General features: G+C 52.2%; 2 protein-coding genes across 4 annotated transcripts in view; one reads left to right on the top strand and one right to left on the bottom strand.

The window, feature by feature from the left end:
* chac1 (ChaC, cation transport regulator homolog 1 (E. coli)) overlaps positions 1–27,934 on the bottom strand; it is a 182,779-nt gene that overhangs the window by 151,445 nt on the left and 3,400 nt on the right. The window lies entirely within an intron of this gene.
* Positions 77–27,934, top strand: ino80 (INO80 complex ATPase subunit). Of its 3 annotated transcripts, XM_062468563.1 has the most exons (38): positions 77–234; positions 1,536–1,602; positions 1,742–1,932; positions 2,272–2,429; positions 2,598–2,665; positions 2,790–2,936; positions 3,125–3,245; positions 3,364–3,557; positions 3,645–3,698; positions 3,812–4,015; positions 4,201–4,396; positions 4,715–4,782; positions 4,877–5,080; positions 5,239–5,319; positions 5,973–6,068; positions 7,369–7,428; positions 7,632–7,774; positions 7,915–7,999; positions 8,101–8,218; positions 8,449–8,534; positions 9,135–9,302; positions 9,462–9,601; positions 9,741–9,808; positions 10,236–10,329; positions 10,630–10,837; positions 12,403–12,543; positions 12,998–13,223; positions 20,433–20,560; positions 24,171–24,265; positions 24,822–24,894; positions 25,031–25,189; positions 25,384–25,486; positions 25,611–25,699; positions 25,919–26,077; positions 26,427–26,634; positions 26,790–27,005; positions 27,209–27,379; positions 27,550–27,934. In XM_062468563.1, the coding sequence occupies exons 3-38, from the start codon at positions 1,784–1,786 to the stop codon at positions 27,582–27,584; spliced, it is 4,713 nt and encodes a 1,570-aa protein (XP_062324547.1). In that variant the 5' UTR covers positions 77–234; positions 1,536–1,602; positions 1,742–1,783; the 3' UTR covers positions 27,585–27,934. The 3 variants fall into 3 exon arrangements, with proteins under 3 accessions (XP_062324547.1, XP_062324546.1, XP_062324548.1); XM_062468562.1 differs by having other exon boundaries at positions 27,209–27,934; XM_062468564.1 differs by having other exon boundaries at positions 79–234; positions 26,463–26,634; positions 27,209–27,934.

The following is a 27,934-nucleotide window of genomic DNA, read 5'->3' as shown; positions in this document are numbered from 1 at the left end:
TCCGATAGACTATCGAAGCTCTTTCTACATGTGATTAGTATGCCTGCTCCTTGCTCTATCCTCGCCATGGCGCCGTGTCCCTGCTCTCTCAGTTACAGAAAGTGGCCGCCTCTCTGTTGCTGTCGACCCAAAGCTCACAGACTCACTCGTTGCTTAGAACCGCCATTTTGGAGTGAGAGAACTGAGAGTCGGCAGCAGCAACGAGAGAGCGTAAAAGGGGGACACGGGGCCAAGGTGAGAAAGTGTTAAGAAGTAATATGGTGAAGGAGCAGTAGGGAAAGATGGCCGGTAGGGAGAAAGAATTAGAACGTAGGGGATCGGAGTACTGGGGCTGCGGTGACTCCCCTCGTGCCTGTTCAAGGGTACGAAAGGTTCGGGATACATTCTAGGCCTTTCTGCAGCAGCCAGAATAGCAATTACTAATAATGTATTTTATTGCTACAATAACAGTCCTTTGTCCTGAGGAGGTGGTCTTAAAGAGACAGACACCATTTAAATAATTGAAATAGTCAGGACTTATACCTACTTGCAACATTTATGATTTGCATGGACTTAATCAAAGGTTGGCAGCTAGCTAGCTATAACAACGCAAAGGAGGCTCGTTTCATGTGAAAATTGGCATAGTTCCTGGTGTTTGGCCAGCTAAGTTAGTCTTGCGTTGCAAAACCATTCACCAGCCAATGTGTATTGTAACTAGCTAGCTATGTTGCTTGTGAACGGGATAGCCAGCTACTACTAGCTGCATACCTTGACCCTAGCTCATTCGTTAGCTAGCTAGCAAGCTAACACTATTCATGTTATGCGTTAGCGGGCAAGCTAGCTAGCTGCTGCTGGTCTTCCGATGTCACCCGCTCGACTGTGAGTCACTAGCTTGGGTGTTGTATTTCACTACGGGTAGTTAACATTAAACTAATTAGAGCTACACTACCAATATCTATAGGTATTTAGCGGAATAGGTGAAGGGGCAAAATAATTTTGAAAGACGGTTATTTGTCATAATAATAGACATATTAATAGTTTACTGTTTCACAGGTGGCAAACCGTTAACACTTGCTGTAAAGTTGAATTGGTCAGGCTATTACCCAGGGACATTTGATCAATAAAGTACATCACTAAACATTTGCAAATATCATTTCAGTCTTACGTTAATTTGAAATGAAACAATGAATTATGAAAAACACACAAAAAACAACATGCTTGCACTGTATTTCACCTACATAAATGTCGATAATGGCCAGGTAATTATGCAGCAAAACAGTGTTATTTAGAAAGCTGCACTTAATTTACATATTCTGCAGTCGAGCAAGGTTTGCAGTAGTTTACTAATCTACTAATGTGTCTTTATGCTATCTATTGGGTCAACTACAAGGTTCTTTCACCTTTTGAGTTTAGGACAAGGTCCTTAATAGACCCAACTCAGTGTTAACAAATAGACAAAGTCATGAATAGACAGTAAATAGATCTACTTTAGTTCATGTCCAATGATCAGTATCTGTCTTCAATTGAATTGACTTGACACACTATCTGTTCTCTAGGTCTTTCCATTATTGGGACTGTGTGTGAGAGTTGGAAGGAAGGTTAATGGTATCCCATACTCAAAAGGTAGGTCTTCATAAAAAAAAAAAATCAGGTTTGGTCAAGGCTTGACAAAAAGAGTGCCTATCCCTACATACATAAAACGTTTAAAATAAAATCTTTAAGTCTCCCATTTAATCCCCTCTCACTGTCTGTCTCATCTCAGTGAGTGTACCTGCCCTGCTGGGTGGAGGCATCTCTGGCCAGCATGGCGTCTGGGCAGGGGGACGTGCTGGCTGGGGCCGCGGGTGGCTCTGGGCTGGCCAAACCCCTGCACCTCCAGCACCTGGAGAGGTCCCTGAGGCTAGACGGCTTTCTGCGCCAGACCGCCTCCATCTTCAACAGAGACCTGACCAGGTAGGGAGGCTATGGATTCCTCAGGCATTGGGATGTACTGTGTTCGTTTAGAAGACACTTTTACCCTCTTACCTTCTTGATCTGCAGTTAAATGTTCTACACTGAGCTACACCCAGAAAAGAAGACTGGTGCCACACTTTAGAGCAGATTCACAATCACAGTGATAGACTGATGTTTGCAACATGTCATTTTTGTGCCGTTGCCTTGGCTACACTAAACAGAATGAAGGTTTTAGAGCCCTTGATGTCCCCTAGGTGCCTATTCTGGGCACATTTCATAAGCCAGAAATAGATGGCTGGTTATGTCTATGGGCTTAGGGTGCATTTTTGTCATTTGTAGTGATGACAGCGATGAAAGCGACGGAGCCTTGGGGGAGGGTCCTTCTCTGAGGACAACCAATCCTCAGACCCCCCTGGCAGTGAAGGAAGAGTCATGTGACACAGAGGAGGGGCTGACTGAGGGCAACCCTCTGAATGGTGCGCTGCTTCAAGGCAAAGGTAGGCCAAATAAAGGCAGAATTTAAGTGAAGAATGAAACGTCATCCACTCTCATCTATGGATGTCACACGTGACTGTGTTTAGTCATGTCTCACTGGCACAAGGCACTTAACAGTTCCTGGGCTATTTGGGGTTTGTTTACCTGCTTCCTATCTGTTGTGTCCACAGAACAAAAGACGGATAAAACCAGCCTTTACAACTTCTCCAAGCTCAAGAAGAGTAGGAAGTGGCTCAAGGTATCAATATCTGTAGGCCTATCTAACACATCCGATTCTGTACCTCATCTACGGTCCTTAATCTTGCCTCCTGTTCTTGCCTCTGCTTCCTTCTGTCCACACCCTCTGCTTCTCTCCTGTGTAGAGTATCCTCCTGAGCGATGACACCACAGATTCAGACACAGACTCTGACGACTCGGACTTCTGTCTGTCTCGAGAGGAGCTGCAGGACATGCTGCGTCTGCACCGCTTCACCAGGCAGCACCAGAGCAAGTTCCACTCAGACCGCGAGGTACGCGCACGCACGCACACACACACACAGTAATAACAAAACTAATGAATCTAATGACAGATTGTTGTTTTGTGAGAAAGTCCTGGAGTTGCCTCACAGCAAACCTCTCTGAAACCTGCTCGTCTCTGTGTGTATGACTCAACTTGAAACCTCTGTGTGTGTGTGTGTGTGTGTGTGTGACTAACCAGCTTCAACAGTACCAGTACTACAGCACGGGCCTCCTCTCCACCCATGACCCCTTCTATGAGCAGCAGCGTCACCTGCTGGTGCCCAAGAAGAAAAAGATCAAAGACGAGAAGAAGTTCAAGGGTACGTCTGAGCCAACCGGCGCTCCGCTTTGACTTCTGTCGTTTAGAATCATGTCATTCACTGCTGGATTAGAATTCATCGAGATATCAATCAGGACTGTAACGTTTCCTCGTTTCAGCCAAACTGAAGAAGGTGAAGAAGAAGAGGAAACGAGGGGAGGGGGAGTTCTCAGGCGAGGGGCGGACGTACTTCGCCAAATTCTCCCACGACGCCTCTCTGCCCATGGTGAAGAAGAAGCACCTGACCGTCGAGCAGCTGAACGCTCGCCGACGCAAAGTGTGGCTCACTATCGCCAAGAAGGAGATCCCCAAGGTACGCTGGGGAACACCACTGTGGAACAACGCTGTGTTTTCAGTGCTTCATCACCTACTTCTGAAAATAATTCATCATGTCTTTCAGACCTTCAAACAGAAAACGTCTGCCAAGAACCTTGTCCTGACCAACGGCAAAAAGGTGAAGGGGAAATCAGATTTAGCGATGAATATTTTCAAATCTTCAGTCTAAGTAGAGCTCCAGTGTCTTCCTAGAGACTTAAGTGTGTGTGTGTGTTTGTTCTTGTGGTCCAGCTTGCTCACCAGTGCATGCGGGAGGTGCGCCGCGCCGCCATCCAGGCCCAGAAGAACTGCAAGGAGACGCTCCCCCGAGCCAGACGCCTCACCAAGGAGATGATGCTGTACTGGAAGAAGTACGAGAAGGTGGAGAAGGAGCACCGCAAGAGGGCAGAGAAGGAGGCTCTGGAACAACGCAAGCTGGACGAGGAGATGAGAGAGGTGGGGGCCGTTGGTGTGACACGGTTGTTTAGTTGTCGTCGATGTCTAGGTTCTCCACAGCCAACGTCAGGCTTTAAATGGCACGGCTTGTGCTTTAATGAGCTGTGTTTTTCGTTACCAACGTACCAACATTTTTCTCTTTCTCTCTGTCTCTCTGTCTCCCCCCTCATCCTCCATGCTCCCAGGCGAAGCGTCAGCAGCGCAAACTGAACTTCCTGATCACCCAGACGGAGCTGTATGCCCACTTCATGGGGGGCAAGGCCAGCGGAGGGGGGGAGGAGGGTCAGGAGGACATTCTGAGGAAGCTGGAGGACACCTCGGCCCAGCGGCAGATCGACATCGGGGGAGGGGTGATGGTTAACGTGGGACAGGAAGACTACGGTACCTACTACTGCAGCCCATATCATACCCTACTGCAGCCCATATCATACCACACTGCAGCCCATATCATACCACACTGCAGCCCATATCATACCACACTGCAGCCCATATCATACCACACTGCAGCCCATATCATACCACACTGCAGCCCATATCATACCACACTGCAGCCCATATCATACCACACTGCAGCCCATATCATACCACACTGCACCCCACTTTTGTAGAGACCGTTTATGGCCAGTTAGAATTAAACCAGTGTTGTTTTCAGATATCGTTTTGGCGTAACAAGTGTGTGATTGTCTTTTCTCGTCACAGATAGTGATCACTACAAGTCCCAGGCCCTGAGGAATGCCAAAGAGGCCTACCAGATCCACCAGGCTAGGGTAAGTTCACACACGCACACGCACACACACACACACACACACATAGAACTCCCCTGGTCTAACTCCAGTTTCTCATCACGTTCGTCCCTCCTAGACTCGCCTGTTTGACGAGGAGGCGAGGGACAGTCGCTGCGCGTCCCAGCACGCTGCCTCAGGCTCGGGCTTCGGGGAGAGCTACAGCCTGGCCAACCCCTCCATCCAGGCCGGGGACGACATCCCCCAGCCCTCCATCTTCAACGGCAAGCTGAAGGGATACCAGCTCAAAGGCATGAACTGGCTGGCCAACCTTTATGAGCAGGTGAGCCTTACACAAGCACCTGTCAGACAAACCTCTCCTGTCTCCCGGTCTGCCTGTCTGTCTCGTAATATGGCATGTTCAATATTCACAACATCCATCATACTCTGTACACGTTCCCTGGTCCTGAGGCGGTGCTGGATAACTTGTGTTCTCTGCAGGGCATCAATGGGATCCTGGCGGATGAGATGGGGCTGGGAAAGACCGTCCAGAGCATCGCCCTGCTGGCCCACCTGGCAGAGGTAAGACCTCCCTGAGGCAGAGATGCAGGTCATGGTTAGATTGGTTTGTGAGAGAACTCAATTTTAAGATGATTCTAAGATACAGTGGTGGGTGATTCAGAGAGGTCTATCACCTCGCAGTTTAATGACCCCCGGAAAATGCTATTGTGTTGTGAGTTTTGTTGTGCTGGTGTCGAAAAATTGATTTTTCCATGCACCTGCATCCTATCCAGGCCCTTATGCAATGGCAGTGTTGAGAATGAGTCGGAAAACGATCAAGTGATTGTTCAGCACGGTCTCTGTGAAAGTTGAGACCCCAGCTGTCTGCTGGTCTCACTGGCCCCGTGGTGCTGACATGGAAACGTTTGCATTGTGGAGATTTTGTGATCCCCCGATTTTGAGGCAGACCCCACAGGAAGACATGTGTGCCTTACAGCTTAGTGTTTCCTGTTTTCAGTGGCTGCTCTCTCTAGGTGTCACACGCACAGACACGCACACACCTGACGTGGTGACTGTTTTCAATTGTTGATTTATCTATATCTCACACACGCACACACCTGACTTGGTTACTGTTTTCAGTGGTTGCCAACTCTATATCTCTCTCTCACACACAAACACGCGCGCGTACACACACCTGACGTGGTGACTGATCCTGTGCTGTTGTCCCCCTGCAGAGAGACAACATCTGGGGTCCGTTCCTCATCATCTCCCCGGCCTCCACGCTCAACAACTGGCACCAGGAATTCTCCCGCTTCGTGCCCAAATTCAAGGTGAGCCCAACAGGCCTGCCGCTGACACGACACTGCTGGCGGAAGCATCTTGGTTCCGGTGGGAAAACCATTCCTCATCCTCACTCCTCCCTCTGTCCTCGTCGCCTCTTCTCCTGAACTCCCCGCTCAGACGGGGCTCTGGGGTGGTGGTGGGGGAATGGCATGCAGGCTGGTAGTGGAGGGGGGGGGGACCATGTAGAGACATTGTCGCCCGACCATGTAGAGACAGAAATGGGAGTCAGGTGGCTGAGCGGTTAGGTAATCGGGCTAGTAATCTGAAGGTTGCCAGTTCGATTCCCGGCCGTGCAAAATGATGTTGAGTCCTTGGGCAAGGCACTTCACCCTACTTGCCTTGGGGGGAATGTCCCAGTACTTACTGTAAGTCGCTCTGGATAAGAGCGTCTGCTAAATGACTAAATGTAAATGACACGCCGTTGTGTAAATAAGATAAATAACATAAGGCCATTTAGTTTGTTTAATAAAAGAGCAAGCTATAGACCTGTTTTATAGGAATGGTAACCTTAAATGACTTATTTTGTGATCGGGCTCTATATATATATATGGCTCCAGAACTATATATATAAAAGAAAAAATAAATATTTTTTTAAATATATATATATATATTTTTTAATCTATAAAAAAAGGGGCGCTCCCTAATATAATGGTAGGGGAAACACTGTAGAGCAGTCGAGAGGTGCAGACGTGCGTGTGTGGTTGAGCATGTCCTCCAGGGGGCAGTATTTGCCTGTCCTAGCAGGGGTAGACAGGCTGGGACAGAGACCTCAGGGTGAACATGTACGGTCTCACACAATCGGGTTGGATTCAAGGTAGACATACTTTAAGTTGTCGCATAACTCCACATACATACACTAGCGTCAATGCACCACTTAAACAGTAAATCAACTGTTCGGTGTGTTTCTCTAATGAGGTGTTAACGGAGCATATTTCACAAGCTGTAGATAAGGTCACAGTACACTGGAAAAGACAGGCTGAAAAAGCCCAACCAATAACAACGGAACTGAACTCAATATTTGTGTTGAGTGACTTATTATATGGGCACATTTTTCACATTACATTAAACATCAACATCTCGGTCAAAGTTTATATGTTTTCAGAGGAACAATGAATAGAGGATTTAAAGCTTGGTGGTTTGCTTTTGGAATCAGAAAGTTTTAGATTCTGTTGCAGTTACATCGTTGTTATATGGAACTATGGAATGCACAGGAGCCAGATAGTATTTTGTTGTTGTGACTCTTCAGACACCACACAGAGATTATTCACAACTTTGTTTGTCCCTAAGGTGTTGCCATATTGGGGGAACCCACATGACCGCAAAGTGATCAGAAAGTTCTGGAGCCAGGTAAGATGAGAATGTTGCCAGCAGTTCTGACGCCATGGGTCCTATCAAGTTAACAACTCAGGAAACTAGTCGTATCAGAAAACGCATCAGGCTTATTCTGACACATATATCTTCCCTCTCTTTCTCCCCCTCTCTCCCCCTCTCCCACTCCTTCTCTATCTCTCGCTCTCTCCCTCTCTCTACATTTCCCTCTCCCCCTTCAGAAGACCCTGTACACGCAGAACGCTCCGTTCCATGTGGTGATCACCAGCTACCAGCTGGTGGTGCAGGACGTCAAGTACTTCCAGCGGGTCAAGTGGCAGTACATGGTTCTGGACGAGGCCCAGGCCCTCAAGAGCAGCACCAGGTAACCCTCTGACCCTGCCTGCCTCTGGGCCACACCACCATGACCCTGCCTGCCTCTGGACCACGCCACCATGGCTGGTCATGACGAATGTTAACGCTGTGTGTGTGTGTGTGTGTGTGTGTGTGTGTGTGTGTCGGCAGCGTGCGCTGGAAGATCCTGCTCCAGTTCCAGTGTAGAAACAGACTGCTGCTGACCGGCACACCCATCCAGAACACCATGGCTGAGGTGAGGGGAGTGTGTGAGTGAGTGTGTGTGTGTGTGAGAGAGAGTGTGTGTGTTCATGTGTGTGTGGTGCAGACGTGCTGACATGTTGGTGTTTCCCTCAGCTGTGGGCTCTGCTCCACTTTATCATGCCCACGCTGTTCGACTCGCACGACGAGTTCAACGAGTGGTTCTCCAAGGACATCGAGAGCCACGCCGAGAACAAGGGAGCCATCGACGAGAGTGAGTTGAGCTCTGAGACGGAGCACTGCCTCCAGGTGGTAGAGTGATTCCAGCTCTGAGACTAACATGTCAGGATCCACTGGGCCCTGTCGGCCCCTCCTGTCGGCCTCTCTGCTCCCTCAGGTTTACATCTCTGGGTGTCTGTGGATCGTGTGTATTCACTCCTACTCCAGTAGACTGACTCACTGTGTGTGTGTGTGTGTGTGTGTGTGTGTGTGTGCGCGCTCCAGACCAGCTCTCCCGTTTGCACATGATCCTGAAGCCCTTCATGCTGAGGAGGATCAAGAAGGACGTGGAGAATGAGCTGTCAGACAAGGTAGTGTCTCACTCCGCCACACGCACACACACACACACACACACACACAGACAGACATACACCCATCAATCTCTTCATCCAGCTCATGGCAGAGGAAACACCCAAATAAGCCCATGAGTGATGGTAGTGCTGCAAGAGAGTCCATGACAGATGTTGGATTCAGCGCTCTCACGCACGCACAACTACATACACACACCACACACACACACATACACGCACACACTCACACAACAGGACACTCAGTGTGTGATGAAACCCAGGGATCCCTGAAGGGATGGCCACGCCCCCCACATCTGTCTTCCTCCCTCTCCTGTCTCCCACCTGTCTGCTCCTACCAGACGCTGTCAGTGCCGCCTTTGAATTTATGTCCAACATTTGCTGTGCCTCGTCTCTAAACTCTCTTTACCCGCCTCTCCCTCCCTCCCTCTTTCCCTGCCTGCCACTCCCTCTCTTTCTCTCTTTACCCGCCTCTCCCTCCCTCTTTCCCTGCCTGCCACTCCCTTTCTTTCTCTCTTTACCCGCCTCTCCCTCCCTCCCTCTTTCCCTGCCTGCCACTCCCTCTCTTTCTCTCTTCACCCCCCCTCCCCTCCCTCCCTCCAGATTGAGATCCTGACCTACTGCCAGCTGACGTGCAGACAGAGGCTGCTGTACCGAGCTCTGAGGAGCAAGATCTCCATCGAGGACCTGCTGCAGTCCTCCACAGGCACGGCCCAGCAGGCCCACAACACCACCTCCTCCCTCATGAACCTGGTCATGCAGTTCAGAAAGGTGGGTCAGGGGGGCCCTGGTCAGCCTTGAGTCAAGGCAGGCTCTTTAGTCTCAGTAGTGTGTTTGTTTTTAGCTGAGCTTCAACTGTGTCGAGGAAAATGGATGCCTTGTTTACGTGCGTGTGTGTGTGTGTGTGTGTGTGTGTGTGTGCTCCTTCAGGTGTGTAACCACCCAGACCTGTTTGAGCGTCAGGAGACTCGCTCGCCCTTCCACATGGCCCTGAGGCCCTTCATCATCTCCAAGTTCCTGTTTCGCCAAGGCCTCCTGCACGCACACCCGCACACCCTGGCCCGGAACAAGTACGCACACGCACCACACACACACGCCACACACACACGCGCACACGCCACACACACACACACGCACCACACACACGTATTGTCGGGAGGTGTACAGTCCTGTAACCCCAAGTCCTCTCTGTGTCTCTCTCTCCTCCAGACTGCTCCAAGCCCTGCTGTCCCCCTTCTCTCCTCACCACATCCAGCAGTCTCTCTTCCACCAGAAAGGTGAGAGGCTCAGTCTTACTAACGCCTAACACCTCGACATCTTCACCGGAGGTTCTAGACCTGGCCTGGCCGTGGTAGTTACGCAGGGTACCTCTCTTTACAATGTGTGCTTGCTGTGGCACTGATGGACACTGTCTTCTTTGATCGCTGAAATACATTTTACTGTGAAAGCGTATTGTTTGGCGCCCGTGGTGTTGTTAAACATGTGTGATAAACTCAAATTAAGTGAATGGATGTGTTGGGCGGCCGCAAAAATATTTGAGCTATGCAAGTGGGCTGCAAAGTGGCAATGGTCAGGAAAGGCTGCTTTAGTCATCCCTCTCTCTCTCCCTCCCTCCCTCCCTCCCTCCCTCCCTCCCTCCCTCCCTCCCTCCCTCCCTCCCTCCCTCCCTCCCTCCCTCCCTCCCTCCCTCCCTCGCTCCTCCAGGGGCTCACGAGGGAAGCTGTTTCTCCTTCCTGCGCTTCATCGACGTGTCTCCTGCAGAGATGTCTAACGTCATGCTGCAAGGCACTCTGGTCAGGTCGGTCTTCTGTCCTCTATCAACACGGTTCTTTTGGCTCATTGGAACCAGTGACTTGACTTCTCTCCTAAACCAGTGGTCTGTGTGTATAGCCCACTGTCCTGTATGGTCTAGATGTTTTCCTGCTCCAACAGGGAAACATCTAAACCATACAGGACAGTGGCACCTTGAGGATCAGGATTGAAGACCACCACGCTAAACCAATGCATTACTTTGAAATCAGTGACGGACATGTTGTGTTTGACAGTGTGAGAGATGCTTCATTTCCTGTATGTCTTCCACTACCTCTCCCACTTCCAGGTGGCTGGCTCTCTTTCTGTCCTTGAAGGCAGCATACCGGCTCCACCAGCGACGCCTGTGGGGCCTGGAGGAGGAGGAGGAGGGAAGGAGAGAGGCAGGAGGAGGGCGCGAGGAGCCAAGGACTCAGGGTCTGTCTCGAAGAGGTCTCATACTGTGGCTGGATCGACCCACGGCCTACCCCAACACGCACACCAGCCCTGTGCTGCAGGTGAGACTGTGTGTGTGTGTCAGAAACCGGAGACGTTTCAGAGAGAAAATGCTGACAGGTGAAACACTATCCTTCTGCTCCAGCGAAGCTCCGAGCGGCCCACACATCACGTTGTCCTCCCAGGCATCCCTCTCCTCTAGGATCTGGGCTCGCTTATCTATACAGTCTGGTCAAGGCAGGCCCATAGCAGAGCATGTCTGGACCTGAGCCTACAGTCCTTCTCCCAGGCTCCCTAGTCTCTCACCTTCTGTCCTGCAGACTCCCCCTCCTGCCTTCATCATCCACCACTTCCACAGGTCCCTCCAACTCATCCCCAGGCCTCTTCCTGTCTCTCCTCTGCGTCTCTCTAAGGTTCCTCCCTCCTGGAGGGTGCTCGGGGGGGGGGGGGTGTAAGGAGAGAGACACAGTTACTGCAAGTACGCTGTGACCTCATTCTGAAACACCCAAATTAAGTCAGGATCTATTTTTAATCCGAGTTTGCAAATTTTTCCATGACACTTTGACAAGTTTGGTGAAAGTCTTACTTCTTCCAGTCCCGTCATGATTTCTTGGCCCCCGTCTTGACTAAGTGGGTGTCAACGTGGGTACTTAATCATGTGGGTAGTTGGTCCATTTTGTAGTCAAAGAGCCCAGGCACTCCGACTCCCAGACTCCCTCTCTGATTTCCAGCACTTCCTGGTCCTCACCCATCTGGCATTGGGACCGTCTGAGTCTGTCTTTATAGACATTCTGGCTCCTAACACACCTCATCTAGTCCAAGCTAGTCTAGCCGACTAGCCAGTAATATACCCTGACCAAGGCTGTAGGCTCTGACCTCTGAGCTGTACCCTGCCAGAGGCCTGGACTCCTGGCAGACCTCACCCTCTCTGATGTCATCACTGTGGGGTGTGGAGTGCTCTGGTCTCGGATAGCGTCATGAGAAGTACGGTTTCTGGAGACGTTGATTGATTGGCTGTAATGAGCTCTCAGGCCCAGCCATGGGGAGGTGGGCGTGGAGGTGGCGGGTTGGATGGATGCGGTTTGTTGCTCTACCATAAGATGGTGCTGTGAATCCGTCAGTGAAATTACTAACCCTAACCGTTCAAAAAAATAATTCAACCTTCTTTCCCCAAACTTTTTTCCAAAACGTTTTTTCAACCTTTCGAAACCTTTGCAAAAATATGTTTTCAACCTTTAGAAACTTTTTTGCAAAACTTTTTTTCCCACACAGTGAAAGGAGAGGGGAGAGGAGAACAGAGAAGCCTAAAACAGTAGAGTAAAGCAGAGCAGAGTACAGTAGAGTTTAGTACAGTCCTCATCAAATACTTATCAATGATGCAAACTTTTTTTTTTTTTTATTATAATTTTTTTTTTAACCCCTTTTAAAACTTTTGGGTGAAAATATTTTTCAAACCTTTCTAAACTTTTGGGGAATAGTTAACACAAATTTACAGTTTGGGACGGTTAATTTTGCACTTTGGGACGGTACAGGGGGACAGTGAGGAAAAAAGTCAGTTGCGAGCCCTGCACATATGCAAGTACTGTACTCACTAACTGTCAAAAATGTGTGCTTGTGCCTCTGTCAGGACCTGGTGTTCACCCGTCACAAGCCTGGTGTGGTGGGCCACACGGACGTGCTGGTCCAGGGCAGACGTCCATCCACCTCCTCTCTCCGGCCCTGCCAGACCACACAGCCTCCCAAGTTCCTCCTGGCTGCTGTACCCAGGGTAAGACGTCTCTGTGTGTGTGACAGCCTAAACGAGACTGGGTGCGTGTCGGGTGGGGGGTCGTTGGAGACGTGCAACAAGCAGGGCTCCTCTGTACAACGTGTTGCACTGAACGTGTGTGTGTGTGTGTGAGGACCCCCTGCTGTGGCTTCCAGCTGCACACTAAACAAACACTTGCTTCTAAAGAAAAGGACCCTCTGCTCTGTTTGTCCTCCACTGGGCCCTGTATTTATTTACCTTTCATCTTTGCACACACATGCACACACATGCGCACACTCAGATCCTGCTGATTCATTTATCACAACAGCAAGGACAGAACTAAGTTTCTAGTCTTCATAATGTTCCCTGTCCTCCCCCTCTTCACGCTGTCCGTCCTGCACCGGGGACAGACGACAAAGCACTTCCCACACAGTCCAGCCATCCTCACATCCCTCCTCTCTGATTGGCTTCACAGGTGACGGCCGTTCCCATGGACCGTTACTGCGACGACCGAAGTGCCGAGTATGATTGGCGGATGGTGCGCGGAGGCGGGAGTGTCGCCGCCAAGCAGTGTTTCCTGTACGGGTCGCCTGATCTCGCTGCTGATTGGTCCACAAGGGCCAACTCCTTCTTCGCACAGTCCCCGGGGGGCACGATGGCCCTGTACCCTCGTCACGGCTGGTCCTACATCAGGATACCTGGTGAGGAGCCATGGCTTTGTCTTTGTTTAAATGGGCTCCCTTTTACGGGGACAGTTCAGATTTTGGGGTGAACTGTCCCTTTATATACTCTTCTAAGTGTTGTGCCTGCGTTTCTCTCTGAGTGTTGAGACAGCTGGGTGTTTTAGCCTGGGAGTGCAGTGTGTATATGCCCTCCAGACCCTGTGGCCCTGTGTGTCAGCCTCAGGACTGTTGAGCCAGCCCTGGCCCCAGCCCTGGCCCCAGCCCTGGCCCCAGCCCTGGCCCCAGCCCTGGCCCCAGCCCCGAGCAAGCAGGGTGGGAGGCAGGAGCAGCAGGCTTGAGCTCGTGGGAGAATCCACACAGGGCACCTCCTGGGGTCATGTACTGCAGAGCAGGCACATCACTCTCCTCTGGCCCTGCCAGTGTGTCCCAGCTCAACTCCTCCATACACTGTGACACACACACACCAACAGGAACACACACACACACACATTAATGAAAATTGGCTTTCAGTGTGTGTGTGTGTGTGTGTGTGTGTGTTTTAGTGTCTAGATACTCCTTATCACAAAACCCATTAGTTGTGGCTGTGGGGGTCAGACAGATTGGACAGTGTGCTGAGGGTTTGCCAGGGAGCAGATGAGTGATGCCCTGTGAGGGTCACAGCCTTACAAAGACCACGTTTCCCTTCTCACAGCCCTCCAAACCTTTCCACAGACATCCCTGCTCTTTCTGATGACATGTCACTTCTTCGTTTTTTCCTGACAAAAGAAAAAAACACTAATTTGTTTGCTGAATGTATATCTACTGTATGAGGCAGTTTATTGGTGTGTGTGTGTGTACTCTAGTGGCATTGTTGTGAGAAGCCAGACGTGTGTGTGTGTGTGTGAGAAGCGTCTGGGAGCCCTTGTGAAGTTCTTCAGGGGCAGGACAAAGTGAGGAAGTTTGACTATTGGTCATTGTTCCAGTGCTGAGTTAGGTAACACTAATAGACTGGTGTTTGTGTGTGTTTGTGTGTGTGTGGTTTCACCCCATTCATGGAGTGGCGTTGTGTTCTGACCAGCTAAAGCTTAATTTATACTTTGGTCGCGGACACTTTTGAAATGGTCGCCGACGAAAAAAAAAAAGTGTCACTCAGGCTGCTGCATTTATACTTCGGAAAACAGTCGCCTGTGCTCAAGGTTCGCGTGACGTAAACAGAATCATTTTACCGTTACATTCATAGCTATGGTTACATTGTTAACGCTTTGTAGCCTAGGTGATCAATCGGAGAAACTGACTATTTTAATTTTTCACTATGTGACGACATCCGCGCCAGTAGAAATTTCTCCTGGTAGGCGACACTTCTAAGCGACGGTTAAAAGTGTCGACCGAGACGTCATTTCTGTTGGCGACCTTTTCAAAAGTGTCTGCGACCTAAGTATAAATTGGGCTTAAGGCCTCTCTGGCTCACCTTGCTTAGTCTCCTTTATAACAGCTGACCTAGATCCAGCATCCCCCCCCCTCCCGATCCTCACCTCCACCATGACAGTGTAAACCACAGATCTGAAGCCAGAGTCTAGGGGACAACCTGGGATCTAGTCCTTCTCCCACTTTCTCAGCACGATCGGAAGGAAGCGGGCCAGCGGAGGGCCGACCCCACCACGGTATTGTTGCCACATCAAGGCCCAGCGACATGGCCACGACGCTGGGCTTTCCCACCCCCCCCTGTGGGCCCAGAGCCCCAGAACAAATGGCCGCTGCTGAATGCTGTTTGTTTGAGCTGCGTGAGGAGGGCTACTGCCCACCAGTAATCAGGCCAGCCATCTAATCTGAGGGGCTGGAGGAGGCAGGCTCGCAGAGAACAATGGAGGCACTGGCCACTGGTCTGGGCCTGGGGGTTCTGCCGGCTGCCTGGCTGATTGTGGGAGAGTTTGGAGGGTAAATAGAGAGCTGGGGTTAGTTTGTTTGTTTGGTAAACATCCCCTGTTGCTGCTGTGGTGCCCTCTCCGCGGGGTAGGGATTCTCTGCTTTCTGTATCACCTGCTGGTGAGGGGACAGTTCACCCCCTCCTGAGTGAATCTGGATGGATATCTGTATCTGATCATGCCTATTGGGATACACATTGTGTGACCGTCTCATCTGGGGCATCATTGGGAGGCTTTGTGCAAATTCCACTGAAGTCGAATGGTTCCGTGGGAAATTCGACAGAATTCAAAAATACAACTTAACTGTGTTTGTGGCTCCAGCTCCACTTACCTTAATTAGAAGAACAAGCCCACAAAATGATGCCTTCTCACAATAGCTAGCCTTTTCCCCTTTTCTCTGTGTTCTGAAATGAGGTTGGAAAGAGTGCAGTTTGCTGTGGAGGTGTGTGTGTGTGTTTGTATATATACATGTGTGTGTGTGTCTGTGCCAAGCCACAGGCTGTGGGAAACACCGCTCTGTCTTCCTGTCCCTTCAAAGAATTCCTGCTCTCCAGCAAAATGGCAGGAAGTGTCCCAGCCTTCTGATAGAGGGGCAGAGACCAGCGCAGACAGAGACCAGCGCAGACAGAGACCAGCGCAGACAGAGACCAGCGCAGACAGAGACCAGCGCAGACAGAGACCAGCGCAGACAGAGACCAGCGCAGACAGAGACCAGCGCAGACAGAGACCAGCCCAGACAGAGACCAGCCCAGACAGAGACCAGCCCAGACAGAGACCAGCCCAGACAGAGACCAGCCCAGACAGAGACCAGCCCAGACAGAGACCAGCCCAGACAGAGACCAGCCCAGACAGAGACCAGCCCAGACAGAGACCAGCCCAGACAGAGACCAGCCCAGACAGAGACCAGCCCAGACAGAGACCAGCCCAGACAGAGACCAGCCCAGACAGAGACCAGCCCAGACAGAGACCAGCCCAGACAGAGACCAGCCCAGACAGAGACCAGCCCAGACAGAGACCAGCCCAGACAGAGACCAGCCCAGACAGAGACCAGCCCAGACAGAGACCAGCCCAGACAGAGACGCTGCCACGTCACCGCTCACTGTCTGGTACCCCCACAACACTCCTGGAGGGGTTCCTTTACCTGGGGGGGCTCCGCCCGGGGTAGGAAACATGCCGTCCTTTTTGCAACGTAGCTCCATGTGGTTGGTGTGATATTTGTTTAGGCGCTCGGGAAGAGAGGCGGGAGGATCACATGCTGCAGTACCGTATGCGTCCTGAAGGAGGTGACAGCACCCATCATTGGGTTGAGTTTGCCTTCCCCTCCCGGTCTGTGAGAGCCAGTGTTCGTACTGGGTCGTGGGGTGTGTGCGAGGCCAGACCGCCGCAGAGTGTAATCTATCTTCATGACAGCGTCCACGGCGCCCAGGACTTAGTCTCTCTCTGCAGTGGGACCCGCTGTGGAGCTGCTGTCTAACACACGTACACACACGTACACACACACACACGTACACACACACACACACGTACACACAGGGCTTTAAGATAGTTTACTCTTCTCTGCGTTTGCCAAAATTCCTTGGCTTGAGTGTGTGTTAAACACCCAGGCATCAGCAGTCCTAACCAGAAGATTATCCCCTGTCATTGGGCTCTTTCGCTCTGAGTCATGTAGGCCTGATCGAGCTGATGGAGGACATATCCATCATTATCTCACTCTGTCTGTCTCTCTCCATTTCTCTCTCTACCCCCTGTCCCTCCATCAGCCCCTTCCTGCCCTGTCTCTCACACACCCTCTACCACTTTTGCTCTCCTCAATCCCTCCATCTCTTTTGCTCTCCTCAATCCCTCCATCTCTCTCTCTCTCTCTCTCTCTCTCTCTCTCTCTCTCTCTCTCTCTCTCTCTCTCTCTCTCTCTCTCTCTCTCTCTCTCTCTCTCTCCACCCCTTGTGCAGGCAGAGCAGCAGTGAAAGGGGGAGAGTGGAGGGAGTATTAATGAAATTAGCAGCGGAGTTGGAGTAAGCGGGCGCCAGGCAGCAGGCCTGGGATAATTAGCTGGCCCAGGGCTCAGTGACAGCAGGCTTTTAATTGGGTCAGACCCGGGTCAGCCCCCTGCTCTGGCCTACAGGGATTGGATTACACTGCTCGGGGAGGGCCGGGGCTAGAGCGAGGGGGGTGTACTGGATGAGGGTGCAGGTGGGGGCGGGGGGGTGGTGGGAGTATAATCCACCAGCAGGAGAGGGTGGGGTCGGTGTGAGGGACACGGGGGGATGGGTGGGGGTGAAGGAGTGGCATGGCAGGTGGTGAAGCTCGATCTGGGTCTCCATGGAAACCACGGTGTTAAAGCGAGCCACATTTGGAGTCTGCCGTGCCGAGGTGGGGGTGCTGTGTGACTGTGGAGGGCTAGTCAGGGCGCCTACAGTGTACTGCAGCACTGTGCTAGACCTGGAGGTCTAACATGACTGGTTTTGTTCTGGGATCATCAACCACTCCTGTTGTTGCTGTAACCAGAGTAAACAAACCCTGAACTTTGATTGGTGATCCTACAAAGACCCATTTTTTACGTCTCCATAAGGCGAGTTTCGTTTCATAAACTATTCGTTTAATCCCTCTTAACCCTTCTATATTTGGGTTTTGTGTGGGTTGGCTCTGTGGAACCAATTTGTTCAACTTTACGACTAGCCTCATGATTCTTCACTCTGCAAACATATGTATCTTATTACATGAGCCAAACTTTGAGGAATGAAGCGGACCATCTAAGGTCTCTCAAAAATAAAAATCTATATCCTAATTATATATATAATTTATAACTGCTTTCGGTTCACTCGCTTGAGACCTCAGTTTTAAGAAGCGACGGCATCATGCTCTGTGGAGCTGCAGAGGGGTCGCTGCTGCCTCTGTCGGCAGAGTCAGTGTGGCGGCCAGAGTCAATGTGGCGGCCTGCCTCCACGCAAAGCAAGGCACCCCAGGGTGTCCTCCTTGGGGCCGAGACACTAAATGTTCTCAGCCTCATCCAAGTGTTAGCTTACAAGAAACATTTAAAGATATTTTTTCAGCTTTAATTTTTTATAGAGTGTTAGAGAGAGATAGGAATGCAGGGAGAGAGAAGAGGGGATTCGAACCCATGCCCCTAACCCATTAGTTAGGCCTTAGCCTTAGTGGTACATGCTCTTACTCAGTAAGCTTTTGGAGTACCTAGCTAGTACCAAATAGGACCAGCAGGAGGATATCACACCGAGGTTTGTGAATGCTGGTACACCAGCGAGCAGACTGCTGCCTTGACTGTGGGCAGAAACGCTGAGTCTCAGAGAGCTTCTACATCTGTGCCAAAATATGCTCTTATATTTAGGTGTGTGTGGGGCTGGTGTACATGTCTGTGGCTCTGCCTGGGCCGGGCTGGCACCACAGCGAAGAGGCCTGTCAACTCCGTACCACAACAGCAACCACAGATAAACACCACCGTCCCATCTCGCTCTCTCTCTCTCTCTCTCTCTCTCTCTCTCTCTCTCTCTCTACCCACCCACCCTGCTCTCCTCCTCTCCACTTCTCTCTCTCTCTCTCTGACGCCACAGCCAATTACAGGTCTGTGATTGTGGGTTATTTGGTTCCTCAGGGGCCTCCGTCGAGAGAGACACACACACTGGTGGGTGGCACCGTGGTCACATGACTGATGCTTCAAGCGGAGACTTCATCGCTGCGAGTTAACTGTCCTCACTGCAGACCTTCCCCTCCATCTGCCTCTCCCTCTTTCCATACTGCGCTCCCTTCCTCTGTCTGTGCTCCCCTTCTGTTCCTTCTCCTTTATCTTCATCTCCCAACTTTCCCCTCCCTCTTCTCTCCCTACCTCCTGCTCTCCCTCCTTCCTTCTCTCCCTACCTCCTGCTCTCCCTCCTTCCTTCTCTCCCTACCTCCTGCTCTCCCTCTTTCCTTCTCTCCCTACCTCCCGCTCTCTCCCCCCTCTTTCCTTCTCTCTCTACCTCACGCTCTTCCCCCCTCCTTCCTTCTCTCCCTACCTCCCGCTCTCTCTCCCTCCTTCATTCTCCCTCATCCTGACATGTGCAGCATACTCCTGTGTTTGACCAGGTCAGAATGGATTTGTAAATCTTGTACCACAGTGACCCCTTCCTGGAGTGTTCACCCTTCATCTGTTCAATTTGTTTCTCTTTAACTCCTCACCAGGGTCACCAGCCGACCCCTCGGGGTCAGAGGTCGGGGTTCAGCCTGGGTACACATTAACATGGCAGCTAACAGTTGGTTGAGTTGATCTGGTGGGATTTGCTCTATAACAGAGCTTCCAAACAGCTAATATCTGGTGTGGTAATAGCTCAGCAGTAGAGCATTTGGCTGCAGATCTAGAGGTTGATAATGTTAATATCTGTATTGTACGTGAAGTGGTCCTACGTCTAAATGTTTTATTATTATTATTGTTCTAAATTGTATGGTGGGGGTTTTTGATTTTGGATTTTTTTTGTGGTATTCTCACCTCAAGTCTGAGGTAGAAAATAGTTTTGCTCACCCGATTCGAGACACTACAATATGTTCTCTAGCCTGGGAACCAGTGCTTTAGAACCAGAGGGGCAGAACAGCCAGCCTCCCCTTCGGGACTCCCCCTGCCCCTGACCCCGTTCTCTGGTTCTCTGTCAGGGTCGTGACCCGGGGGTCAGCCACCATGGTGACCTCGTTGCTGGATCGATGGCAGTTACAACCCCTTCCCCCTTTGTCCTACGGTGACAAATGACGTTAATACCTCATCAGCTGGGGATGGAGGGTGAGCCTCGTAATCACTGAACTGAGATCAGATTAGTGTACCCTCAGCCCTCCCCTCATAATGAGGGCTTCCTGAGTAACACATTGTCTGGGACCTCGTCCCTTCCTTGTCATCCAGCCTATGTAGAGGAGCAGAGAGGGTGGGGCTCTCTTTGCGTAAGGGGTCATGTTGGCCACCAGGGATGGAGTTAGCAGGGATTGATCCCAAAGCTGATTTACATTGGTCTTTACCAGGCTCTATCACGGCTTAGGGAGGACTCTCATTGATTAGGTGACAGATAATCGTCTTTGATCCTGATGAACTGGGTTTTCTATTTCGTAATAACCACCCTTCTCATGTTCGGATAAACGCAGGCTCTTTGGACTGGCGTGGGTGTCATGAGGGAACAGCCCCCGTCATGAGGGGAAAACAGCCGCAAAAATGACAATTCTAAGTGAATAAAAAGAAGTCTGTGACTGTTGGATTATCACTGTAGCTCACACTTTGCAGAGCGGTGTTGTGGTTCCCTGAAAGTGGACTGGATGTGAATGCTGACGTTGTGTCCGCCCTGCCCATGTGTTCCAGACAAGGAGACCCTAATCACGGACAGCGGGAAGCTGCACACCCTGGACGTGCTGCTGTGCAGGCTGAAGGCCCAGGGACACCGAGTCCTCATCTACTCCCAGATGACCCGCATGATCGACCTGCTGGAGGTGAGACGTTCTCACACACACACTCACACGCGTGCACATCGTCGAGACAGCACGGCAGTATCTCCTCTGACCGGACACACTCAACACTTCTGCTTGTCTGCTGGTGGATCTCTGGTCTGGTTGTCTGTTAGGGGTGTTGTGTTGGGGTGTCAGTTTGTCCGTGTGGAACTGTGGAGCTCTGTCTCCACTAGAGGGTGTCAAGACCCACAGCCTCTAAACAGCGTGGGGCCTCGTTAGCAAGCACATTAAGAGACTAATTACCAGGTCAGGGTCATTAGAGGGGCCTCATCTGCAGGCGAGGCTGCCAGATGGGGGAACAAGGGGGAGAAAGGAGGAGAGAGGGCGAGGTAGGGGAGGAGAAAGGGGGATGGGAGTGGCATGGGATCTTGGTGTCGGGAGGAAAATGGAGGAACGGAGGTGAAGGGAGAACAACGTACCCAGAGAGTGAGAGAGGGAGGGAGAGAGTGTTCACAAAGGCTGGGTATGTTTTCCTCCGTGTGGACTGTGGCTGAGCTGAAAGCCAGGCGTGGGAACTGGCAGCCTGCTTCTAGCAGCCCTTTACAACAACAATGGCACTCAGGCAGCCCCCAGCAACATCGGCATTGTTGCTCCGTGAGTTGACGCAAACACCACCTATGCTCTGAAAGGTTCTTCGGTGACGTCACACGGGAATTCCTCCCCCGACCTGTCATCATGGCGGAGGTTCCAAGGCGGATCAGAGGGAACCTGCCCAGGTGACTTCCTGTTCTTCCTGTGTGTATGGAGAACCACGGAATGCTTGAGGCAGTGTGGGGTGGGAGCGTCTGGCTCTGGGAACAGCATGCCTGTGTTGATGGCTCACATAATGAGAACACACCGGAGTCTGGCTTCAATGGGACTGTGCCACACCCACTGTTAGGGAGGCTAGTGGAGGGTTACTAAGTGTGCTCAGGATTTTTCCCTCAACCAGGATCTCTGTTGTGTAATACTCTGGGTTGTGTGACTAGGCTTCCATCCTACAGCCTGTCCTGCTCCATCCCCTTAGTCACTAAGGAGACAGGAGAGACCTGCCTGCTCGTCCCCTTAGTCACTAAGGAGACAGGAGAGACCGGCTTTCTATGATCAACTCCTAACAACATTCATGGGTTCAAGATTCAACATCTTTTTTTCATTATTATAATTTGTTTTAATTCTGCCAGTCTGTTTCCAGTATTCTCCTCCCTATGTTCTGTGCTCACACACACACACACACACACACACGGTGCTGGTTTAGCATGAGCGTGCTCCAGCCGGGGTTGATTTCCCAGCAGCCTCCTGGCCGCGCCGCAGAGCGCCCAATGATAATCTCTGTCATTAACCCTCCCTGCTCCCGCCTCCCACGGTGACATCACTGATTGATCTGCGAGCCCCAGGCAATCTGACGACCAATAATGCGGTTGGCTTTCGTTAACGGCAAGAGGGGTTTACCTATCTCCATGCCAGTCATGCCAGTGCTAGCTGTCTGCAGTGTTACATTACAGCACAGTCATGCCAGTGCTAGCTGATGGCTGGCTCATGGCTGGCCCAGGATAATAAGCATACAGGAAGGAAAAGACCGCTGCAATTTACACAGATTAAAGACAGGACTTTGTCGAGATTTGCACAGTCAAGTCTGCTTCTGGTTACTCCATAGGAAGAGAAGCAGTTACTGTTATGTCTTCCAGAACTCTGAACGGTCTTGCGGGTCAGCGGGGAGTGTCAGCAATATTCAGAGTGAATGCTGGCTTGGAGTCGTCTCCCCAAAGTGCTTGTCCATACACAAAATATTACAACAGCTTTGGGCTGCTGACATATATGTACGGTCCATTTAGACCTGTTGTAACATTTATGCTCGATGGTCTTAACCCATCGTGGTCCCAGATGCTTGTGAGTGCAGGGAAATGCACTCCAGGCCTGAATTTAGAGAGAGGTCTGATGTTGCCACTGGCAACTGGCTAGCATTATGGAGACCCTCCTGGTGGGGGAGATGGGGGGGGGGGGCGGTACTGACGGAGGAGGTGGAGGAGGTCAAGTAGGGGGGCAGAGCCTGATGGGTGCAGGTAGGAGGACACCAGGAAGGAGGAGGAAAGGAGAGCCAGGGGTTTGGCAGATGAGTGCTCTGCTGACTGTGATGAGGTCAGGGTACATGAGTGCTCTGCTGGCTGTGATGAGGTCAGGGTACATGAGTGCTCTGCTGGCTGTGGTGAGGTCAGGGTACATGAGTGCTCTGCTGGCTGTGGTGAGGTCAGGGTACATGAGTGCTCTGCTGGCTGTGGTGAGGTCCGGGTACATGAGTGCTCTGCTGGCTGTGGTGAGGTCCGGGTACATGAGTGCTCTTCTGGCTGTGGTGAGGTCAGGGTACATGAGTGCTCTGCTGGCTGTGGTGAGGTCAGGGTACATGAGTGCTCTGCTGGCTGTGGTGAGGTCCGGGTACATGAGTGCTCTGCTGGCTGTGGTGAGGTCAGGGTACATGAGTGCTCTGCTGGCTGTGGTGAGGTCAGGGTACATGAGTGCTCTGCTGGCTGTGGTGAGGTCCGGGTACATCGGTGACAGATATGTGGTCTAGATGAGTCAGTCAGATCTCTTCATGCCCCTGGGGTCCATCGAAGACATGGTTTAGGGTTAGGCTTGTTAGTTGCAGGCAGGCAGCAGGCTAATGATCCTAATATGGTCCTTGCACACACACACGCATGCCAGGCTAATGTTCCTAACGGAGCCTTCAGTGGGAGCAGATGTAGCGCTGGGACCAGAGCCAGTCACCAGGAGAAGAGGAGGGCTGGGGCAGGCAGGCAGGCTCGGAGTCTGGCTGTCTGGGTGGCACAGAGGGGTGTGGGGGGGCCAGGGGAGTTAGGTGATGGGAGGAGGGGAAGGAGGGAGGTAGGGTGTGTGTGAGACGTGATGGAGGTTGTTTGAATCACCTCTGTTGGCAGAAGGGAGAGGATAGTACGTGTTGTGTTTCTCAACATCTTCTGGGACTGCTGGATCATCTGATTTCAAGCTCGATTCTGGCTTCCAAACTGACAAGGTGATTAGTCCCAGATAAGCTCTTTGAGTGCCTCTGTTTTCCATCTCCCACTGCATCAGTGACAGGCCTGTCCTCCACAGGGAGTCACTGTTGACGAGTGTCGGGGAAACAGATAGACACAGTCAGGTTCACTAAGCAGTGGGCCCTGAATCCTCCACCAGAGGTTGAAAAACACAGATCCAGTTTCAGTCCCTGCTTGGGACCTGGATGGGTGCAGTTGAAACTAACAGTCCTCTAAACATCTCTGGTCTACGTGACCCTCTGGATGCTTTGAGAACATTTGTGTCCCAGCTAGAGAAGAGGTGAAACCTCAGGATCTGTCCAGGAGAAACGCCTCATGGGCAGTCGTCAGGGAAATCTCCTGTAAACTGATCCTTATTTTCAGTTTCTCATTCCTTCCTCCCTCCTTTCCTCCTTTCCTCCTTTCCTCCTTTCCCTCTTCCCTTCTCCCCTCCTCCCCTCCCCTCCCCTCCCCTCCCCTCCCCTCCCTCCCTCCCTCCCTCCCTCCCTCCCCTCCCCTCCCCTCCCCTCCCCTCCCTCCCTCCCTCCCTCCCCTCCCCTCCCCTCCCCCCCCTCCCTCCTCTCCAGGAGTACATGGTGTACCGTAAGCACACCTACATGCGTCTGGACGGATCCTCCAAGATCTCGGAGCGCAGAGACATGGTGGCTGACTTCCAGAGCCGGTGGGTACACAGACAGCCCCCTAAAGGAGGGGGCGAGAGTGTGTGTGTGTCAGTGTGTGTGTCAGTGAGTGTCTGTTTAGATGTGTGTATGTTTTCAGAACACGGCCGCCAGTAAATCATCCCTTCCCTGCGGTGCTGTCAGTCAGCAGCGAGGGCTTGGTGTGACGTGTGTGTGTGTGTGTGTTTGTGTTCTGGTTTGCATTAGCAGAGCCTCCACGGGCCGGTGCTGCTCTGGGCCTGATGGAGGACAGAGCGTGTTCAGAACTATGTGCTGTATTCAAACGTCCCTGGCTATGAACTGTGTAGGGCTTGGCTCTGATACAAAGAGCTTTTACTGTACTTGACCTTTTTTCCATTCTGTCTCTGTCTTTGCCCCCCCACCGCCCTCTCTCTCTCTCTCTCTCTCTCTCTCTCTCTCTCTCTCTCTCTCTTTCCCTCTCTCTCTGTCTCTCTGTTTCTCTCTCTCTTTCCCTCTCTCTCTCTCTCTGTTTCTCTCTCTCTTTCCCTCTCTCTCTCTCTCTCTATCTCTGTCCCTCTCTCTCTCTCCCCCATGCAGGACGGACATCTTTGTGTTCCTGCTGAGCACGAGGGCGGGAGGCCTGGGCATCAACCTGACTGCTGCAGACACCGTAAGTCTCTTCACACCTGTACAACACAAACACACCTGCAGGGAGCACGTTGAGGTGCTGTGTTAGCAGGGCCAGCCCGGCCTGACCAGCCCGGCCTGACCAGTCCGGCCTGACCAGCGCTCCTCTCCCCTGCCAGGTGATCTTCTACGACAGCGACTGGAACCCCACGGTGGACCAGCAGGCCATGGACCGGGCCCACCGGCTGGGCCAGACCAAGCAGGTGACCGTCTACCGCCTGATCTGCCAGGGCAGCATCGAGGAGAGGATCCTGCAGCGCGCCAAGGAGAAGAGCGAGGTCAGAGACACACACACGACAACACACACACACACTCACGGCAACACACACACACACACACTCACAACAACACACACACACACTCACGGCAACACACAGACACACACTCACGGCAACACACACTCACGGCAACACACAGACACACACACGTGGTTTCTAGGTGCTATGCGGTGACCCAGTGTTCCTTCCTTCAGATCCAGAGAATGGTCATCTCAGGAGGAAACTTCAAACCGGACACCCTCAAGCCCAAAGAGGTGGTTAGCTTGCTGCTCGACGACGTCGAGCTGGAGAAGAAACGTGAGTGGATGACCTCACGTGCACGCTTCCTTATTGGCCCCTCTGAAGAGGTTTCTCTGGCTGTGATAGGCTGTGTGGTGGCCTGGCTGTGCCCTGACTGGCTGTGGGTGTGTGTGTGTGTCAGTGCGTGTGAGGCAGGAGGAGAAGAGGCAGCAGGAGGAGAGCAGCAAGGTGAAGGACAGGAAGAGGAAGAGGGAGAAGTACGCTGAGAAGGTACCCTCATCTCCCCCTTGGAATTCAGTTAGATTCACTTCACTAACCCAGGAGGAAATTCAAGTGTTCAGGTTCAACTCTCTGAACACTGTTCCAGAAGCAGTGTAAACAGAGGGGATCGACCTCACCTGTTTTTACACCAGCCACCTGGTCCGAGACACTGGACTCCTGATGTTTGACTGCTTCCGTTTCCCCCCCTTACCACCCCCCTCCCTCCAGAGGAAGAAGGATGACGAGTGCGAGCCTAAGAGGAGGAAGGAGGGGACCCTGGTCATGCCCTGCGCCCCCTCCGCTGACAATTCCAACCTGTCTGCTGACGGAGAGGACTCTTTCATCAGTGTGGACATGGACTCTGCCATGCCCAGCCCTTTCAGCGAGGTGAGGGAGAGAGGGGGGAGGGAGGGAGGGGGGGAGGATGGAAAGGGGGAGAGGGAGGGATAGCATGACAAAGGAAAAGAGGGAGGTGGGAGTCTTTCATTCAACCAGTCTTGCCTGCATTTACCTCATCCAACTTGACACTTACGTTATTCTTTCCTACTTCTCCATGTTCTCCTCCTCTCTCTCTCTCTCACCACTCCTGCACCTGCACCCTTCTTCCACTTCTCCCCCCTCGGACCCTAACATTTAACCCCCGACCCCTCTACGACCCCACTCTGCCGCCCGACCCCTATACGACCTCCCTGTGCCCACCTGTGTGGCCCCCTCCCCTCGTGGTGCTGACCCCCAGGCCTGTGTCTCTGTGTGTGCCCGTGTCCCTGAGCAGATCTCTCTGAGCAGCGAGCTGCTGCCGGGGTCCCTGCCCCCCGACCCGGACGCAGACGAGAGCAGCAGTGACATGCTGGTCATCGTGGACGACCCCGTGTCCTCGGCGCCGCCCTCGCGGGCCACCAACTCCCCCGCCTCGCTGTCCGGCTCCGTCTCCGACAACATGAACGGTGAGAGGGGAGACACGCCCGCCACCCCGGGCTCTGTCGCAGGTCCCGGGAGAAACAGGAAATGAAAAGACCAGAGATCTACCCCCCACCCGTCACCCCACATCCCCCTGTCCCTCTCCAGTACCCTGCCTGACTCATTCCTCTGTCCTCCGCAGGTGTTTCAGCCCCAGACACATCGAGCCCAGGAAGGGGCCGGACTGGGCGGAGTCGAGGGCGGCCCAAGGGTTCTGGGGGCGGGGCCAAGTCGGCAGGGAAGGGGCGTGGCCGCAAGTCGACGGCGGGCAGTGCAGCTGCTATGGCAGGAGCGATGGCGGGGGCGGCGGCAGCGTCAGCAGCAGCATACGCTGCCTACGGTTACAGCGTGTCAAAAGGTAAACACTCCGCGCACGCACACACACACACAGTGGTAACCCCGGTGTTTATACGCAGGGTGGAAGCCTTGTTGCGGTGCTGGTTTCATGTCTAAACCATCAGCAGGGTGTCTAGTTTGAGCTGGATTGACAGAGCAGGCAACTCACTCACACTGGCTGGTACGGATGTTTATTTTGATCTCCTCTTCCTCCCCACTCATCAGCGGGGCTCGCTGCAGCCAGTCCCCTGCAGCCGTCCCTGGGCAGGTCTGGGACCGCCCCGGCCTTCACCCCCAGCAGCAGTTCCTCCCCCCAGGGCAAAGGGGGCGCTGTGACCTCCAGCCCCCAGAAACACATGGCCCACGGCCACCGCCACGGCAACCACAGCTCAGGCCGTAAGGGCAAGGGACCGGGGGGGCCTGGGGCTCGATAGCACACACACACACACACGTCCAACGGATTCAGGCCTCTCTTTACAGTGTCAGTTCTCAAAGTGACATCAGCTACTGCACTGACCTTCTCCCACTGTGACCCCTCCATGACCTGTCTCTGTTCCCCTCAGCAGAGAGAGACCTGTTTCACACTGAAGAACCATGCTAACCCAGAAGACAGAGTACATCACACACACACACATCCTCATCTCACCACCAACCACAGACCTGTTGTCATTGGACAAAACCTGCCTTGACTGTTTGGGTTGTGACAGAGTATTTCGAAGGCTTTTTACATGTTTGTGAGATGAAACTCTTTGATTTGTATGATTGTTGTGATATTACATCAAACCTAAACACCGTGTTTATAAGGGCTTCATAACCTTGTGCTCTCCAATGGAGTCAGCCAAAGGTGGAATCTCCACGTGCACTGAGCCATTTTTTCTGTTGAAACGCCTCTGATTTTAGGAAAATGAATGCTAAGATTATTTAATTGTTCCATAAAGATGTTCAATGTGT

Source organism: Osmerus eperlanus, chromosome 8, assembly GCF_963692335.1.
Source record: "Osmerus eperlanus chromosome 8, fOsmEpe2.1, whole genome shotgun sequence".
Taxonomy (NCBI): Eukaryota; Metazoa; Chordata; class Actinopteri; order Osmeriformes; family Osmeridae; genus Osmerus; species Osmerus eperlanus.
This window is presented reverse-complemented; position numbering and strand designations above follow the sequence as displayed.

What these genes read in the sequence shown, in the direction of transcription:
- ino80 (XM_062468562.1), top strand. Translation starts at nt 1,784, where the DNA reads ATGGCGTCTGGGCAGGGGGACGTGCTGGCTGGGGCCGCGGGTGGCTCT. An exon ending in TGCGCTGCTTCAAGGCAAAG is followed by an intron (nt 2,430 to 2,597) that starts GTAGGCCAAATA and finishes TTGTGTCCACAG; the next exon opens with AACAAAAGACGGATAAAACC. An exon ending in CCAAGAAGGAGATCCCCAAG is followed by an intron (nt 3,558 to 3,644) that starts GTACGCTGGGGA and finishes CATGTCTTTCAG; the next exon opens with ACCTTCAAACAGAAAACGTC.